General features: G+C 42.8%; 1 protein-coding gene across 1 annotated transcript; it reads left to right on the top strand.

Annotated features, from left to right (window-relative positions):
- Nucleotides 1–2083: 2083 nt before the first annotated feature.
- On the top strand, nucleotides 2084–4983 carry pou3f1 (POU class 3 homeobox 1). The gene has a single exon (XM_028425378.1). The coding sequence runs from the start codon at nucleotides 2087–2089 to the stop codon at nucleotides 3212–3214; it is 1128 nt and encodes a 375-aa protein (XP_028281179.1). The 5' UTR covers nucleotides 2084–2086; the 3' UTR covers nucleotides 3215–4983.
- The last annotated feature ends 12783 nt before the right edge of the window (nucleotides 4984–17766 follow it).

The raw sequence follows: 17766 nt of genomic DNA, 5'->3' as shown, positions 1-17766 counted from the left end.
ACTGGGACAATAAGAAATGTCCTGGCTGGCTTTTCTCATTAGAGGAGCATTGTCCATCATTGTCATACGTCTTACTGTTATTTTTATCTAAATCTCACTGTATGTTTTTATCAACTTAACAAGAATTTAGTTCAATAAATGTAACTACAATGATTTTAATTCAGTTTTATGAGAAAATTACGCATTTTAAAATTGAGTTTTTTTCAGAATTAAGGTGAAACATGATAGCAGAGTTTCTTCAGATAAAGATATTAAATAATATCAGCATTAAAATGTCATCATAAATCTGAGAGTTTCTTACTGATAAATTGCTCTAAAATGACACGCGGATAACTCGCGAGGACTGTCTCCCACTCATTCCAAATAAATATATAAAGGATGGGTGGACAAAAACCACGCCTTTCAAGAGATGATGACGAGCACCTGTGACCCCGACAACATTTTCCACACACGCACACACACGCGCGCGCAACTACATTGTTAACGCCGCAGACAAGAGTACAGCAAGGACGCAGCCACGGCAGAAAGGAGACAACTTACCTTTTAGTCATGTAGTCCCGGATTAAAATGAACAGTGGAGTTGACTCGTCCTGTAAATAGAAAGAGAATAGTCGCATGGGGAAGATGACAACAGACAAACACGCGGCAGAGATAAAAAGGCAAAACATTGCTTTCAGGTAAATGATTAAAATGAGACTGTTGCGCCTGAAAAACCTTCCAAAAAAGCTCCTGTTTTAGAAGGAGCGGAACATGTGCCTGATTGCAGAGTTTTAGGCGAATGGAACGGGAGAGATGTAAGATTTGTTTAAAGCCCCGCATTTCCATTTAAGAACGTGATTGTGTTTGCAAAGATCCCTTTCAATCTTCGCATCCAGCCCCCCCTCTCTCTCTACCCCTCAGCGTCTCTGAGGCTGCTTTGCAATTCATAGAATTGGTAATTTGCTATTGGGACAAAACGTGAAGGGAAAAATAATCAGATCAACCGGGAGAGGTAGTGAGGAAGGAGCCAGGAGGAAGAAACACAAGGTTTCTCTCTCCAAGTTGGTGCTTAGTGAAATGCTTCAAGGGCTAAATGACATAAGAATACAGCCTGTTTTATTTTCTAAAATCTGTTAAATGTGAATTTCTAAATTAAATCAAATGTTTTATAATATGGTATAAATTATCAGATACGGCAGTCACTCTTTCAGGATGTGAAAATAAGACACTGAATGATGTGAATAAACTGTGTATAATATGTCACCCCTGTCACCTGCATGTGCATGTTTGATGGGGGATGGGGGGGGGGCATGGAAAGAAAGAGAGACAGAACGCATCTTGGCCTATCATAACTAAGTGGGTGGTGATGATGAGATCATACAACACTGAAAATTACCGAGACAATACAAATAAATGACAGACGCGGAGGCTTTGAAATGCTTTCAAATTTTCACACATTTACAACAGCATTCATAGAAACATCACATAGGCTTATTTACACGCCTCTTGTTGCGTGGGTGGCTTGCAGAGCTGGAGCATCGCACCTTATAATCTATTTAAAATGAGGAGCGCTATAATCATCAGTGACCTATTATAAAGGTGCACAGTGTGTGTCTGTAAGTGTGTGTGTGTTGTGGAGGGGAAGGGGGGAAGGGGGGGACTTCAAAAAGATCACCGTACTCCCCCACGTGGTTATTTGCAAAACAACCGATCCAAGCCTAATCAAACCCCGCTGCTGCAGCTCTGCTCACCTTACTTGGAGAGAATTGGAGGGGGAACCAAATGTAATGGATAGACAGGGACTGTGAGCAGGTCCGCGAAACGAGAGGCATCCCGTTAAAAACTCAAAGAGACATTTAATAAATAGAACATATGTTTTTATAACATATGTAAGCTCTGTGCATGGTGTGCGAAAAATGCAGTACACCATGCACTGAAACCCTGCGCCTATTGAATCTGTCCCTAGTGGGCTTGAATCGGAGAGGAGCCAATACAAGCGGAGGGGAGGCGTGTCTTCGCGCTTCCAAGACCTCCCAAAGCAGGTTGTTGCGTTTTGGCTCTAAAGCCTGGAGACCTCCGAAGTACTCGTCAGTTTTCAGTAGGAGCCATGGCGACAACAGCTCAGTATATTCCGCGGAATAACTCCTTACCGTCTAACCCGCTCATCCATCCGGATTCGGATAGGATGCACCAGGGGACGACCTACAGAGAGGTGCAGAAAATGATGCACCACGAGTACTTGCAAGGGCTTGCGGCTACCAACACGGGACACCCGATGAGCCTGACGCACCACCAGTGGCTGCCCACCTCCAACACCGACTGGTCCAGCGGCACCCACATCGGACAGCAGGAGCATAAAGCCAGCGTGCAGGCGAGCAGGGAGGACCTGAGCAGCGGCTTCCACCACAGATCTCACCTGGTGCACCAGCAGACGCAGAGTGGCCACCATGGCTCCTGGGCGCCCACCACAACGCACCACTTATCCCCGCTGTCCCCAGCATCCAACGGCCACCAGTCACTTGTCTACTCCCAGCCTGGATACACAAACCTCAACGCAATGCTGAGTCCCCAGCCCGGCACCCTGCACCATGGCATGCGGGACCCACTTCACGACGATTCGGGCAGCCACGACAACCAGATGGAGTCGCCCCAACAGGCGTTCAGTCACCACCAGGATCACTCGGACGAGGACGCGCCCAGCTCCGACGACCTGGAGCAGTTCGCCAAGCAGTTCAAACAGCGGCGGATCAAACTGGGCTTTACGCAGGCGGACGTGGGCTTGGCATTGGGCACCCTGTACGGAAACGTCTTTTCTCAGACCACTATCTGCAGGTTTGAGGCGCTGCAGCTCAGCTTCAAGAACATGTGCAAACTTAAGCCGCTCCTTAACAAGTGGCTGGAGGAGACAGACTCAAACACGGGCAGTCCCACCAATTTGGACAAGATTGCTGCGCAGGGCAGGAAACGAAAGAAGAGGACCTCCATTGAAGTGGGGGTGAAAGGGGCGCTGGAAAATCATTTCTTAAAATGCCCAAAGCCATCTGCTCACGAAATCAGCACTTTAGCCGACACTCTGCAGTTGGAAAAAGAGGTTGTCCGTGTTTGGTTTTGCAACAGAAGACAAAAAGAGAAAAGAATGACACCAGTGGGGGTCCCTCACCCGAATATGGAGGACGTATATTCCCAAGCAGATACCCCTCCTCGACACCACACACTACAGAGTCCTGTGCAGTGACTTTTTTCATGAACAATCCGAGCATTTCCGCGGGGCTAAAGAAAAAGGGAAAGGGACAATGGAGTTTACAGTATTTAAGTTTGGCTTTTGTTTTCTTCAGAGAAAAGAGACATGGAAGAGTTGAAAAGATCAGTTTTGCCTTTAGTATTCGGAGATGTCCAACAAATAGAAAGGAAAGAGAGAAAATGTTAAGAAAAAATCAAGAAGAAAAAAATATTCGTTTTACTGATTCTGTGCGCATTTAAAGTGAAACAAAGATCTTTATTTACCAAAATTATATGGAGGAGACATGCATATAAAGTAAAATTTGATATTCAATGGCTGCTCCAAAGGGGGAGAGTAATTAAATGTGGCAACTGAGCCCATCTCCTCCTGGTGTACCATGAACTGTTGGCGCTCACCAGAATGGGGTGGTTGCCTGAAAATGATCAACACTGGAAACGAATAGCCTACACTGAATGAACTTGCTTTTTTGTTTTCTTTTTTTCTTTTTCAGGCGTAAACTGATTAACCAGATTTCTGAATATTAGTGTATACTTTCTTCGTGTGTATACTTTAAGTGTGATGTTTTGGTTTGGAAATACTTTAACTTCAGTGTCTGTCTTTCTGCAGAGTGTCTCTATATGATTTCGTTTCATTATTTGCTATACTGTAACTCATAAGAGCAGCCTCCTCATTTTTTTTTAATCAGTGGGAGTTGATTGTGGAGAAGTGATGGAAAAATGTGTCACACACATAAATAACGTTAGACACATTTTAGAGAGGGGGAAAAAACCGACACTGTCCAGTGCAACAGGACGTCCAAGTTCTGACTGCATGCCTTAAAAATATTTAAAGCTTTGCAGCTGACCGCACCAGACACTACAAAGGACAATTCTAAACTCGCATTTTCTTCTTTTCTTCATGGGGGGGTTGATTGTTTTCAAATTATTGTTTTTTTTTTCTTTGCATGGAGCACTTATTCTTTCGTTAATATTATTATTATTGCAATTGTATGTCTGTTAATAAAATTGTGAGTGTAGTTGATTTCATTTAGGCTTTAAACACAACGGCCTGAATCCCATGTTTACAGGTTCCTTATCACCGCAGAGCGCTCTCAGCTCACAATGCTTACTGCCTGTCCTGTTGTATTCCAAACATTTCAAGAGAGATTGGTACAAATACGAAATGAAAAGTAATAACTCAGGTAACTTCAGTGCCCCATGTCGGAATATCACGCCTGTACATGTTATTTTTTAATTAATATTGTAATTTTATTTTATTTTGTTGTTGTTTTAAAAATCTGGTTAGACCGTTTCCTTTGTTCAACATACCCATTGTATTATACGAAAACGCTGGAATCGGAGAAAAGAAAAATAATAATTCTTAAAGGGTTAAAACGATGAAGGGATTTACTTTAGATATATTTATTTCCCCCCCACCCCCAAAAAAAACCTGTAAGGAAATGCGTTGTGTCATGTCAGTGTTGGACCAGTCCAAAAAGCCAACAGCTGTGCTATTCAATACAGACGAGGGAAACTTTTTTCTTTTTTCAGGAAAAAAAATAATAATAATAATGTTGATGATTAAAAAAAAAAGATTTTAGAGAAAATGTTGCCAGGATTATTTCCGATATGTAAATATGTCCAATATGTAAACATGTATTTGTTCTGAGATATTGTTTTTTTTTTGGTTTGTTTGTTTGTTTGTTTCTTTATTTCTTTCTTTCCGGGCAGTTTTGTACACTTACTAATTCCAAGAAGATATTTTAATATGATTTCATTTATGAATCTGACCATTTATATATATATATTTATTTCTTTAAAGTGTTTGGAGCTTTTTTGTTTAGCTCTGTTAATGGTTATGTTGCAGTGGATTACAGTATGTTTTTTATTTTCATGTTTTTTTTTGGTTTACTACATTGGTTGTATGTTACTTGCTAAATGTAGACTGCAAAGTCACATTTATATTTATGTTATAGTAATATTTTATTACTTACATAAAACATATATACAAGAAATGGTCTGTTGTCTTCATTAAGATCCAAACCACTCACAGTCCTTTGTTGCTGTCTTATTGTAGCATCAGCAGGCAAACAAGATAAACATGGTCATTAAAGTTTACTGCTGTTCAGTGTGCTGGGCATCGGGAGGTGGAGAGCACCCCATGTGCTCATTTTTAAATAGCAGTTATTCGTTATGTAACATGGGATCGTTTCAAATCAGAAGCTGTGTACATGTGCTGTTAAAGGGGAATAGACAACAGTATTTTACCTCAGGCATTCCCTGCTAGGTTCACAGTCTGTGACGTTGTTCACATCTTTGTGTAATCGCAGTATTAAATTGTGCAATATTAATAACGGAATTACTGTCTTTTCATTGAGTGGTTATTATTAGGCTTGTTGTTATTTAAAACGTTAATTTATTTAGAATAGCCACAAAAAAGAGAAAACTTCTATCATAATTATTCATTTATACATAAACCCATCACTTTATATGTTTTAAGCATCTCAGAGGCGAATTGTGACGAATCTTTGATCTGAGACGGAAGTGCCTGCAGGCAGAAAAAAGAAAGAAAAACACATATAAGATCAACATAAGCGGCAGGCCCCAAAGTTTCATAAGAGCAAAGATAGGCCTGGATTTAAAAGGCAACACATTTATACGTTATTTTGTGTCAATAAGAAACTTTCGATTTCCCTAAATCATAAATCACGGGTCAAACCGACACTGCCCATCGTCTTTACATTTTAAATTGTGCATGTGGTGTAATCCGCTGCAGCCCGCTGATTTTTCTCTCACCGCCACCTTTCACAGTGTCTTTTAAAAAAATGTCCCAAAATCGCATCAGGTTGAAGCAGTGAAATTCTACAGGAAGCGTACAAATTCTGCAGCACAGGAGTGAAACATGAAACTTTATTAGAATCAAGTGATTTCAAGTATTTCACATTTTTAAGCATTCTCAGTCAAAGTGGATTACAGTGAATGAACTAGAATAGCTGGAGTCAGTTCATAAAGAACATCGTTTCAAATGTGCTGGGTTGTGATGAATTTCTGCAGCATCTACATCCACAAATATTCGCCTTCTGTTTGCGTAAATTAGTTTTCTTGGAAAGATTTTTTTTGTTTGCGTCATTTGTGTAACTGTCATGCATAGCAAAAACGAAACTGGTTTAAACGGTTTAAACCTGCAGATTTATTTGTGTCGGCCGTTTGTGATGCATGTAAGACAAAAAAAAGCAGTGGCCGAGGTGGTCAAGCTGTGGGAGAGGAGGTGGAGGCCACGTTAAGGAGCAAACCCACGTAACAGCGAGTCACAGGCGCCCCCTGCTGGCGACACCGAGATGCTGCAACATCAAAGCAGTACCTCAAAGGTACAGAAAGATCAAACTGTTAGAATCATCAATATTATTTCACCTCTTGAGTGTGCATTACATTCAGCTTAAGCTGATTTGCCATCCTACACCTTAGAGGATGATAAAAAACAAAAACCTATCTGCAGCCTTGCACCCTGTAAAACTAATCCTGAACCTGTCTACCGCTTCTTGTGCGTAGTTTAGAGTCTTCAAGTTTACATGCGCACTGGCATTTTTATCAGCTATTTGTGATCTGGTTATGTTGTGTGTTGGGCTTATCCTAGTTTAAAACATGGATCAGGATTCAGAAGCTAGTGGCTGTATGTGAGAAATCAGGGTTCAAAATAATGATAAGGCACAACTCAAGAAAATGTTAACTTACTTATTGGATCCAGTTATGTGAAGTTTTTAGTGTATCAGGGATCAAACATCAGATAATGGGAGCTCAGACAGTGCAGAGCTTTGAAGAAACACGTTGTACGGAATGTTCAGAACACAGAGGAAGACCTTCAGAGGGGACATGGATGGAGAAACAGAAAGAGTCCATAGTTGGTCAGACATGAGAGACTGCAGTGACTCACACCAACTGTTATGTTTTGATGATATGCAATTTTTGTTCTGCACTGTATGGAGGGACATAACCTCCATTATGCTGTTAAATCAATAATACATGAGAAGAACTCATCACAAAACAGCAAAACCCGGCTATTTGACCCACAAATCAGCACAGTTCTCCTTCTTCTCCTCCTCTTTCGCCTCTCAGCAGTCTGCTCTCCTACACTGAGTGGGCCCTCAGCAGCACTTGCAGTAGGAGCTCCGAGCCTCGGCAGTGCCCGGGAACACCAATGCCTCCTTCATCAGGGAAGTATCGTCACACACAGGAGATGTGGATTAGTGATGATTAGCAGGGATTATGGCTGGTTAATGGTGGGAAAATACATTAGGAACCATTGGCTCTGGGAGGGGGAGGGGATTTCACTCACGCTAGCGGATTTGCATTGATCCACAGCAAATGAATGAGGATTAGCAGCATCAAGCTATCTGCCAACAGATAAATAACATTAAGCGTATTATACGCCAACGCCTGTTATTAATGACATTACAAACACCACTACAATGCTGGCAATTATGGAAATAATACAAGCGGCTGAATAATGTACTCGGCCGTGATTCTTGGGATTCCAGATCATCCTCATGTAGAGATGAGGGATGATGCAGGAGCCAAGCTTCTTATTGTCAAAGAAGCATGTAGATTCTGTGAACCACTGTCTTTTAGGGGGGTTATTGATGTGTAGTAAATCATTTCAGTGCTTTTTTAAAGGCCATTTATAAGAACAAGTTTTAGGTTACCAGGCTGTAAATTTTCATTTTAGTTGTCATCCATCCATCGTCTCGTCCAACAGGTGTGTAGCTTGCAAACCACCACTCAAAATGTTTTTTTTTTTCAGTTGTCTATTTATTAATAAGTAAGCTACAGAGAGTGTAGTGTGTCATTTTTTATCTGATATGACAGGCATGGAAAAAGACATTTTCCACTCTCTCAGGACAGTTTCTCCTTTGATATATAAGTATGTCTACGTTTATATTTTATGACAAGTTCATCATCACTAAGTAAGAGCCCAGAAGAGGCTCATTCTAACCATCAAACCCACATTTATAGCCTGACAGGTGAATGAGCCAGTAGCTTTCTTACTCCCCTATTACTATCTCTTCCTCTGGCCGGAGTTCTCCTCTCCTCCCATCACCATTTATGTAATAAATACTCCTCTCCCACAGTGAGTGGCAGAGAAAGGGAGGGGGGTTGGAGCCTGGAAAAAGAACAGAATAATGCATTTTTTCATCAAAAATTCCTTCTCTTCCCTCTACCTCAAGGTTTCCTCCTCTGAGCCACTTGAAAGATGGGCAACAATGTGGCCACACAGTGAACACCTAGTTACCATATGAAACACTCCAACAGTGGAGTGGAGGAGATGGCACAGGGAGAGGAGAAGTCTTGTGTTATTTATGATACTGGACCTTGTAGCTATATGGGTTCTCCCTTCATGTCTACTCCGAAGTATGGCCCCCATATGCGAAGGGATATAAGTGCAGCTTTAGAAAGTTACTCTCCCCTCCCCTTTGTATGCTTTTGCTTCTCACCCAGAGGTTTTGAAGAAGAGAAGTAGCCCGTCTCTCTCTTTCATGGCTTTGAGGGACATTTTATATCGCCTCAGGTGTCTGTCAGTGTGACTAACAGTTCTGAGAGAGGAGAACTAATATCTCAAGAACTTGCCTTCAGGCAGCCGTGCATAGATGTTACACTTGGTAGCATACAATGAGAAGAAAGTCATACTTGAGAGACATTCAGTAGCAGCAATTACTCCTAATTTACAGAGTTGGTTGGTGTTAAACAATGGCTGTGACAACCTTCCCGGCTGATAAAAACACAGCGATAAAAACAGGATAAATACCATCACATGTACTGCTCAAGCTGCCATCTTCCTGTAAGTTGTCTTATAAAAAGGTTGCCCAAGGAAATGTACTGTAGATTATTCATTATCCAGACAAAGCAGTAATAATAATGCATCTATGTTTTTTAAACATTAGCTTTTCAGGACTCGGAATCACACTGCACATCTGTTGAGGCAGACGTTTTAGATTTCTGCACAAGGTTGCAAAATTAATTGCACTCTGCCGAAAAGGACATAGCAGTCACATGTTAAAGGTTATCCCCCTCTCTTCCCCTTCAAGTCAGGCTTTTGTCGATTGGTGCAAAGCTGTTGCAATGTCTTTTGACTTCAATAACAAGGTTTACAGCAGAGAAGAGGTGAAGAAAAGAAAGGACGAGGCCTTGCAGTAAAAAACACACACTGTAAACAATAGGAAGGTCACCTAAACCTAGAGCATGCTGAGATGTTCAGGGCCTTCTTTCTATCAATGTATTCAAAAAGAAAAAAACATTGCTATTCAGAGTGCAAAAATGTATAGGGAGAGCACCTGAAAGACCATCTGTCTACATGCCCTGAGCAGCTCTTTTGTTTTTTAAGTAGATATATGGACCAGAGGAAAGGAAGTGCCAGCTTTGCTCCACACTTTGTGCCAGCTCTATAATCCAAACCTCAACATATTCTTTGGTGTCCTTTACCCATGACTGATCCTCCGTGTTATGCACGATGGAATGAATGTTATATTATGAACCCCTGCAAATTGGAGCCGGACAATAAACAGATCATCAAAGATGATCCCGCTGTCCCAGACAGTCGGCTTTGCCCTGCGATGCTGAGTTCAAAGGACGAAGATCGGTGGGCAAATGAGGGCTGCAGCTCGGCGCACAGTCAACCCCACAACAACAACAAAGATAAGGCTGATGGAAATAAGGATGGAGGAGAAGGGAGAGGGGGGAAAAAAATAAGGCAAGTAGGAGGGGGGAATAGAGACAGCACAGAGATGAAATGGAGACCTGCCACTGTGCTCAAGGACACCGCATGCCACCATGTAATTAGAAATGTACACAGATGATTTGGATGCAGCGATATGATTAGGCAAAGCAGTCCCCAGTCTTAGACCTAATCAGCTCTCTTCTGAGAGATACTCCACGACTGCTGCTGTGTGTGTGTGTAGTACAGTTATATACCCTGTACTACTCCTCTTCCTTCACTAAAAACTCTGAAAGGGTGCACTGCAAAAACCTGCACAAAGACACTAAGGCACATGAAGTTTGTCATGCAGAGAGGGAAATGACTTACAATGACACATGCATGTGTGTACATATATGTATATATAATAGAAAAGTAGAAAAACGTGGTACCGGAAGGATGAAGTATAAGATTAATGAAAGTATGTCACAAGTGGATAGTTGCAGAAGTTACCCAAGAATACCCTTAAATACCATATTATAGTCTACTTCTCTGGAGTCAGGCTCTAAACCAGTCAACACATTTTGAGGTCAACTTAACAAAAACACCAAAAAGCCCCACACATATGTGACCCGGAGCTGAAGGTGGGGACATGCACAAAGGAGGCGATGGTGTACAAAGACTACAAAATAATGAGCAGAGGCCAATTAAAAAGAGCTGCTGCTTCCACCTCTCCCTTTCTCCACCTCACTGTGTCTGTCCTTCTGTCTCTCCTCCTTCAGCGGCTTGTTATTGATCACCTTTAACCTCGTCTCTCAGTGGTGTCAAAACTACCATTTAGGCTCATCCCTAGGGCTAAGCGTGTGTCGATCGCACCCTGCCCCATTAATCATTACTGGGAGGAGGACTTGCGAGGCTTTGGCCTTCCCAAAGCGCAGAGGGAAGGCCTGGCTTTCACAGACGCATTTTGGCAGAGCCCAACCCCGTGCCCCCAGGGTCAGGGGTCATTGACGGTCCCATGGATTAGCACCCAGACACCCCCGCCAACCCTGGCTTCTCCAGCCAAACCACCTCCATTCCCCCACGGGCCTTGCAGCGGCACCCTTTTGATTTTTAAATAAGACAAAAGGTCAGTCATCGTACTGCCCTGTCTTCACAGTGATCGCATTCCCTGTACGTGACAGTTCTTCTTTATTCATGATGGATCCTAATTTCTGTCTTGTTGCTGCAAACTGAATGAATGATGAGCAAAGTTCTAAGGTGTGGGTGTAAAAAGGAAGTTCACAGAATTATACGGTCGAGAGAGTTTGTCAGCAGCATGAATGACTGGTGCTGTGGGCTACAGGGGACTATTGTTGTTAGCGTCTATCTCGTCGGCTATCTGTGTTGGCCTCACTCAAACTCCCCTTTACCTCCTCCTGAGCTGGAGGCGCCTCATCGCCTCAGTACATGGCTGCATATCAGCCAGATGCTGCATCCACACACAGCACTCCTCCTCCTCCTCTCTTCACTCCTTTCTTCATCCCCTCCCTGTGCTTTCTTCCTTATAGTCACTTTCCCCCTGTCTTTTTCCTTCCAATATGCCTCTCTCCGACAGTCCACCTGCTCTCCCTTCAGTGGCCACACTATTTAGAGTTACCCTCTGTAGACCCACAGTCAAGGGGACTAGGGATGAGGAGATGATGGGTAGAGGTGACAGGTCCTTTGTTGAAGGTAAAGACTCAGGACCCATGGGTAAGCAGGCAGAGGGCGTGGTAGGGGAATCTGTCACTCACTCACAGGATCTTGCGCAGATGTAGGATATTTTGTGTTTTTGTGTAAGTGTATACTGAAAGTAAAGGCATAATAATGTCTTTGTAATGTATTTCACATCCTTTAACAACCAAATGTTATTTCAGCTACAGTTATGTCAGAAAAATAAAATAAAAGTAACACTGTGACAGTAACCAAACGAAAACCTGTTATTTTGGTATGCAAGAAGAAAAACAATGAAATGGACTAGTATAAAAAATATGTCTTACTTTTTATACATAAAGTATGATAGCACAATTTCTTTAATATAGATGTTTTTCCCCATACCTTTATCAATTCATCACCCCTTTACACCTATCACATCTTTACATCAATCAGTTTGCTTTGCTTGCTTGAATATACAGATGAAAAGGATCCATTGATGTTGGGGGGAGGGTGGTGATGTGTAGCAGAGGGTATGGATTTGGTACCCATTGTTGGTAAAGGGTTCCCATGTGCCTCTCCACCACACCCACCTCCCACCCCCCTTCTCTGCAGGACAGCCCTGCCAGGGGGTGCAGGCATGGGACAGGACACTCTGCCACTGAAGGGATTAATTGGTGTGGCACTTCTTTGGTGCACACGGTCAAAGCAATTAAATGCTGGCCCTAGGCTTTGAGTTTGCTCTTACTAAACCAGTGACAAAGCAGCAAATTGCATACCTCTCTCTCTCCTCATGCCCACATATGAGTGCATATGCCAGTGAGATTAAACAAATTCTGTTGAAGCTGTGAAGATGTGGTAGCGTCAGAGCCACACATAATATACATGATGAAGAGTGAAGATTTTCAATGTACTCTTTTTTAATATGTGCTCTGTCCATACAATTTACCACATGTGGTATGTTTCTGCATGGACAATAGAATGTTAAAAGTGTAAGCAGGGTCTGTGATTTTCTCATCTCTGCTACTGTCTTTCTCACTCCCTGCAGCCGTCAATTAGTGTGCCTTGTGCTCTTTCACATGAGCCTCCCTTTCACCAAAGCCTTTGTTGTCTCCCCCCCATGTTTAAAGATTGAGAGAAGACGCAAGGCAGGTTACTGTAGCTTCTCTCTGGGGTGTTGGTTGCCCCTCTGTAAGCCTGCCGGGGCACTGTGGACCACAGACCACAGAGTCCACAGTGCTTTCAAACACGGGAGGGAGAAATGGGTCTGGCCAACTTTGGTCAGAGAAAAAAAAGGGCAGATACAGCATTACCAATAACTACTCAGAAAAGTCTTATGTCACAGAGATATATTGCATCTATACACATAATACAAAGTGTATATGATGAAGAGAATAAAAGTGAGAGAAATAAAAGATGAAGATGAAGGAAGCGAGACAGATGAGGAAGAAGTAGAAGAAGAACAAGAATCAATGAGGAGAGAAGATAAAGAAAAGATAGAGGTGCAGAAATTTGTGATAAGAAGAAAAGTTGAGATAAGAGGGGTAGACTATCACCCTCCTGTTGAAGATGTTTTACCTCTGTGTTTACTGTCGATATTCTGACTGCCAAAGTGTTTTCCAAATGCTTTAGTGGATAACTGACAGCTACATTCAAGGATTCAACTGGCTTATGTGATTATTCTGTTAAAAACATTTTAGCCCACAAAGACATTTAGGCAACCTTAGTCTGACAAATCAAGCCGTGTTCAAACCCAGACCTCCAGACACTGGGCTGGAGAGAGGGCCAGACTGCCTACCATCCATCACAGCCATCTGATCCTCCCTGCACTGTTGAAAGGACCACGGTTATCACTCACCCCTTGACACTGTCATCGACGTTTGCCCTTAGATGTGCACACATGTACACGCGCAAAGCCACCAAAGTGATGCACGTACAGACAATCTACAGCAACCAGTCCAAAATGTCTTGTCACCTCTTGTCATTCCCTTCATTGAACTCTCACTCTCATCACTATCATCAACCCTTATCATTCTTAAAAATGCCAACATGCTCAACAGATGGCTTCAACCCAATAAGACCATCACAAACGCCAGGTGACTCCTAGCAGGGACCAGCCTAGTTGGTTTGCAGTCTCAACAAGGAAACACTTATTTCCAGTCCAGGAAAACAGTTATGCAAAGCTAGTGTCAGCTTCGATCTAGACTGGTGGGGGGGCCTTTGTGCCGATCCGACTAGGAGCTGGGCGTTACAATAGCTTGTATTGTCCCACTGCCTCTCAGCTTTATTACATATGTATGTGTTGATTGCTGCAAAACAACAATGCTGGTGCATGGCATTAAGCAGTAACAATAACAGTGATGCTTGGCGCTCCTACTCAGCGTTGGATGTTTATCCAACAAACCTCTGTGTTTGACGCCCAGTACCCGATGGTGTGAAATACCAGCTGGGGAGCCAGTTTTGGAATACCATGAATGGGAAGTTTATAGAAGGCTTTCGTTCAGTGGAATTATGTTATTCTACCAGCTACAGTTACAGATCAGGGATGATAGTTACTCTCTGTGAAAATGGTACAGGCAAAAGGGAAAAGCCGAAGACTGAGGACCCCGCAAGATCTATACTGCGTAGATGTGGGAAATTGATACGGCATCTATGGTACAATGGACACATATGAGAAAGATCCATAGGCTCAAAGGTCACCTGGGCCACCCACGTCACTGTGGTGTAACAAGCCTGCGTGGAATGCTGAGGGGTCGTTCTGCTCGAAAACCTTGGGTTTGTCACCCACCCAGCCCTCCGAGCATCGTGACACACCCGAGAGGGCCAAGCAATGTGCCACCCCCGCCAGCACCCTGTTGTATCAGAGACCTCCCCACCCTTGGGACCCATTCACACAAAACCACACATGGGCGTATGCAGACAACAGCCATCTCTGATGCCCCAATGATTCTCTCTGCTGGCATTTAGCATGAGAAGTTTAGTGTGTGTGTGAATATATACGTGTGTTGGCATGTGTGTGACAGTGTGTGTGTGTGAGCAGCAGGGAAGAGGGTTTTGAGGTGACAAGAGCTGTGGTGCAGATGTCCACAGTGCTATTGGAGCCTCATGAATGGCAACTGTTGTGATGGTGACGGGGAAACGCGTTGGAGGCTTGGCCTACGCACTCCAGTCATCTGAATGGCTGGAATTCAACATGGTCGAAAAGACAAGCTCATGCGTGCAGATTGGAACAAAGTACCCTCTGTAGTACTTTTTTCTGCATCTCTGTCACTGACACTCTTTCTTCTTTGACTTTTAATTAGTCCTTTGAAAATATAGATGTTAATGTCAAATGTTCTTTGTGTTTGTGAGATGTATATACAAAAATATAGAAAACTGATTCATTAATAATAATAATACTAAACAAATGTATCAAGTAATTGTTAAAGGATGATGGTCAGACTATTTAAAACAAAGGCACAAGGATGACAGGAAGTCTATGCATAATTGATTTCAAGTGGAAATGTTATGATTGATCTATTGATTAGCTGTCTGGTGCTTCAGCCCTTTCTAACAGCAGACATACAGTTTCCCTCAGAGGACCCTGAAGCTGGGGAACACATACAAAACCTGGGCTCATCTATTCACCATATGACTATCAGGAGTATGAGCCCAAGGACTGACAGGATGAGGTCTGTCCTATTAAACATCTGTTCAGCCTGTCTAAGAAGCTGATGCTTAGTCCTGCAGACTCAGCGGCTGTTTTACAATTACTGTCAGATTATTAGTTCACATAATGTGAATGATTATCATTTGACAAAAAACAGATTGACTGTATGTGCATTATTTATATGAGAATATGTCTTGTACCTTTTCAATAACAAAATGCAGACAGTTTTTCTGTCAAAGCATTCAGCACCTGACAGTGGACAGCCAGACAACAGTGAAATCCTTTATCCTGACTTACAAACATAAATCACTGACCCCCACACAGAGAGGACAGATAGACTGTTAAAGTCCAACAAGAGGGACTGAGAAAAGGATTCTTGTTTGAAGCAGGAAGGGGTTATTGTTCACTAGATGCCAGTGCGTGGGCATCCAGGCACAGATTAGCTACAGGGAAACATTATCTCTCTGGGCCAGTTTACAAGACCCAGCCTGGCCAGGCCTGGCATATTTTGGCCATCTAGGTACTTTATGTTCTGAGTGGCTCTTTTCTCCCATAAGAACAAAGTGAAGGCTTGTTGGAGAAGCCCTAAGGGGTGAGTCCCCTGCTCTCCTCCCACCTCCTCTCCCCTTCTTGCCCCCGGACCAACTGCGCGGCTGCCGGAGTTCAAGCCTGGCCACGTGTTGGCCATTACACTCCCACAATGACCTTGTTGAGCTCAACATTTAGAGTCTCATAAAAACATTATTGTCCAACTCCTGGGATCATTTGTCCACTACCACAAAGGCTCAGAGAAAACCAAAATTTTAACCCCCTCAGGGTTTTTTTTTTTTTTGTGGAGGCGCATTTTTCAGATTCTGCCCCTTCTCTTCTCCACGCATCCACCCTCTCGGTACCACATTGCACCCACATTGACGTACTTCCCGGCGGTGCCTACGGGGTACTCCTACACCAGAACAATCAGATATGAAGAGGGCTGCATGTTCAGAATGCTGCCCTGTAAAATAGACATTTTATGTGTTGTACTCTCAAGGAGCAATACTAACAATAATATCCATTCTCGTCAACATCACCATGTCTGTTTTTCCCCTCTCTTCCTTTATTGACTTTTGCCTAGAAATGTTCCTGTTTGTCATCAAACTATCTGTCCATCCATCTAGCCTTTTTTTTCATATGCATAACTATGAACCCATAACAGCTTAAAGTCCCTAATGGTCATTTAGTCTCTAAATATGTCCATTCCACATCAGCTGGGTGCATGTACCTGCTGAGTGAATGGGCAAGGTCGTGCCAGCCTATTAGCCATATTAAAAACCAACCCATTATGGTAATTGGGGAGGTCTAATGCATGTACAGGTTGCTTAGCGCCCATGTATTAGCCCTGATAGATGACTTGGTGATTAGCATTGAAAGGTACATTGTAGTACATTGCTGCTTGCTTGCCTGGTGCTTCGTGTGCTCTGATCTCAATGTGGTGACCTCTACCGTGGACACTTAGGTCAGTCATGCACGCCACAGACCAAATGTTTGTTGCTGGGAATCGGAATGACTGCTTCTGGACAAGGACATTTGTTATTCATTGTGACAATGATAAATACTTGTGATTAATTTCCATTGACCAGAAAGATAAGATTAGAGTTAGAAAGGCACATGTTTTTTTCATCATTATATGAGCATATGCACATGGCTGTTAGATCCAATATAGAGCCTATATACTGGACTGAATACAGTCATATTCAGAAGATTTTTAAAAAAATATATCTTAGCTCTGCAAAGTAAATTATATTAATCATCAATACACAAAAATGCAAGTATCCTACAATTCAAAAGCAAAGACTTCTGTCAACACTCATTCTAATGACAGCGTTACACTACAAGTTTTTGATTTACAAACCCATAAGGGAAATGCTTTGCCTTAAGTATCCAAATCACATTTAATTAAATGTTACCATCTGTCCTGAACCAATGGCACCCACCCCAATCCTCATCTTACTCCCAATCCGGAGCTCCCATCCCCTGCTCTGTGAGCGGCCCTGACTGGGTCTCTCAGGGAAAGGAGCACGTTCTCCTTTCATCCCCTCTTAGAGGACAAACATCAGTCCCATCTTGCTTCCCATCCATATTCATGAGCCGCTTATAAATATCTGATAGCAGCCCTGCTACAGCTGTTTAGCTGGGAGAGCCACGTAAAACGCCTTGCAGAAACACAACACAAAAAAAACACACTCTCACTGTAGTGTGAATTTATGTATATTCATATGCATGTGCTTAAACATGTACTGTATTGTGTTTCTCTTTCACACACTTACAGTGGTCAAAGGCCAGATCTTGGGCTCTTCTAACAGTGGTTCTACCTGCGTGGACCCTTGATAGCATCGGCTCATTGCTGGGCTATTGCTCTCTCTTGTTCTCTCTCTCTCTCTCTCTCACTGGGCTTTAATTAAAGCGTAAGTGTGACTACAGAATGAGGGAGGAATCCTTAAGTGCCGTATTTACCTTCCCTCTGACAGGCCTCACGCTTATCAGTATGGCTAGAACACTGGAGCCGGGAGACAGGGACTTC

This window comes from Parambassis ranga, chromosome 16, assembly GCF_900634625.1.
Source record: "Parambassis ranga chromosome 16, fParRan2.1, whole genome shotgun sequence".
Taxonomy (NCBI): domain Eukaryota; kingdom Metazoa; phylum Chordata; class Actinopteri; family Ambassidae; genus Parambassis; species Parambassis ranga.
The sequence above is the reverse complement of the archived record's forward strand: the minus strand, read 5'-3'. Positions and strand labels throughout refer to the sequence as shown.

Bases quoted from the DNA above. Each gene is read 5' to 3' on its own strand.
- pou3f1 (XM_028425378.1), top strand. From the start codon at position 2,087: ATGGCGACAACAGCTCAGTATATTCCGCGGAATAACTCCTTACCGTCT.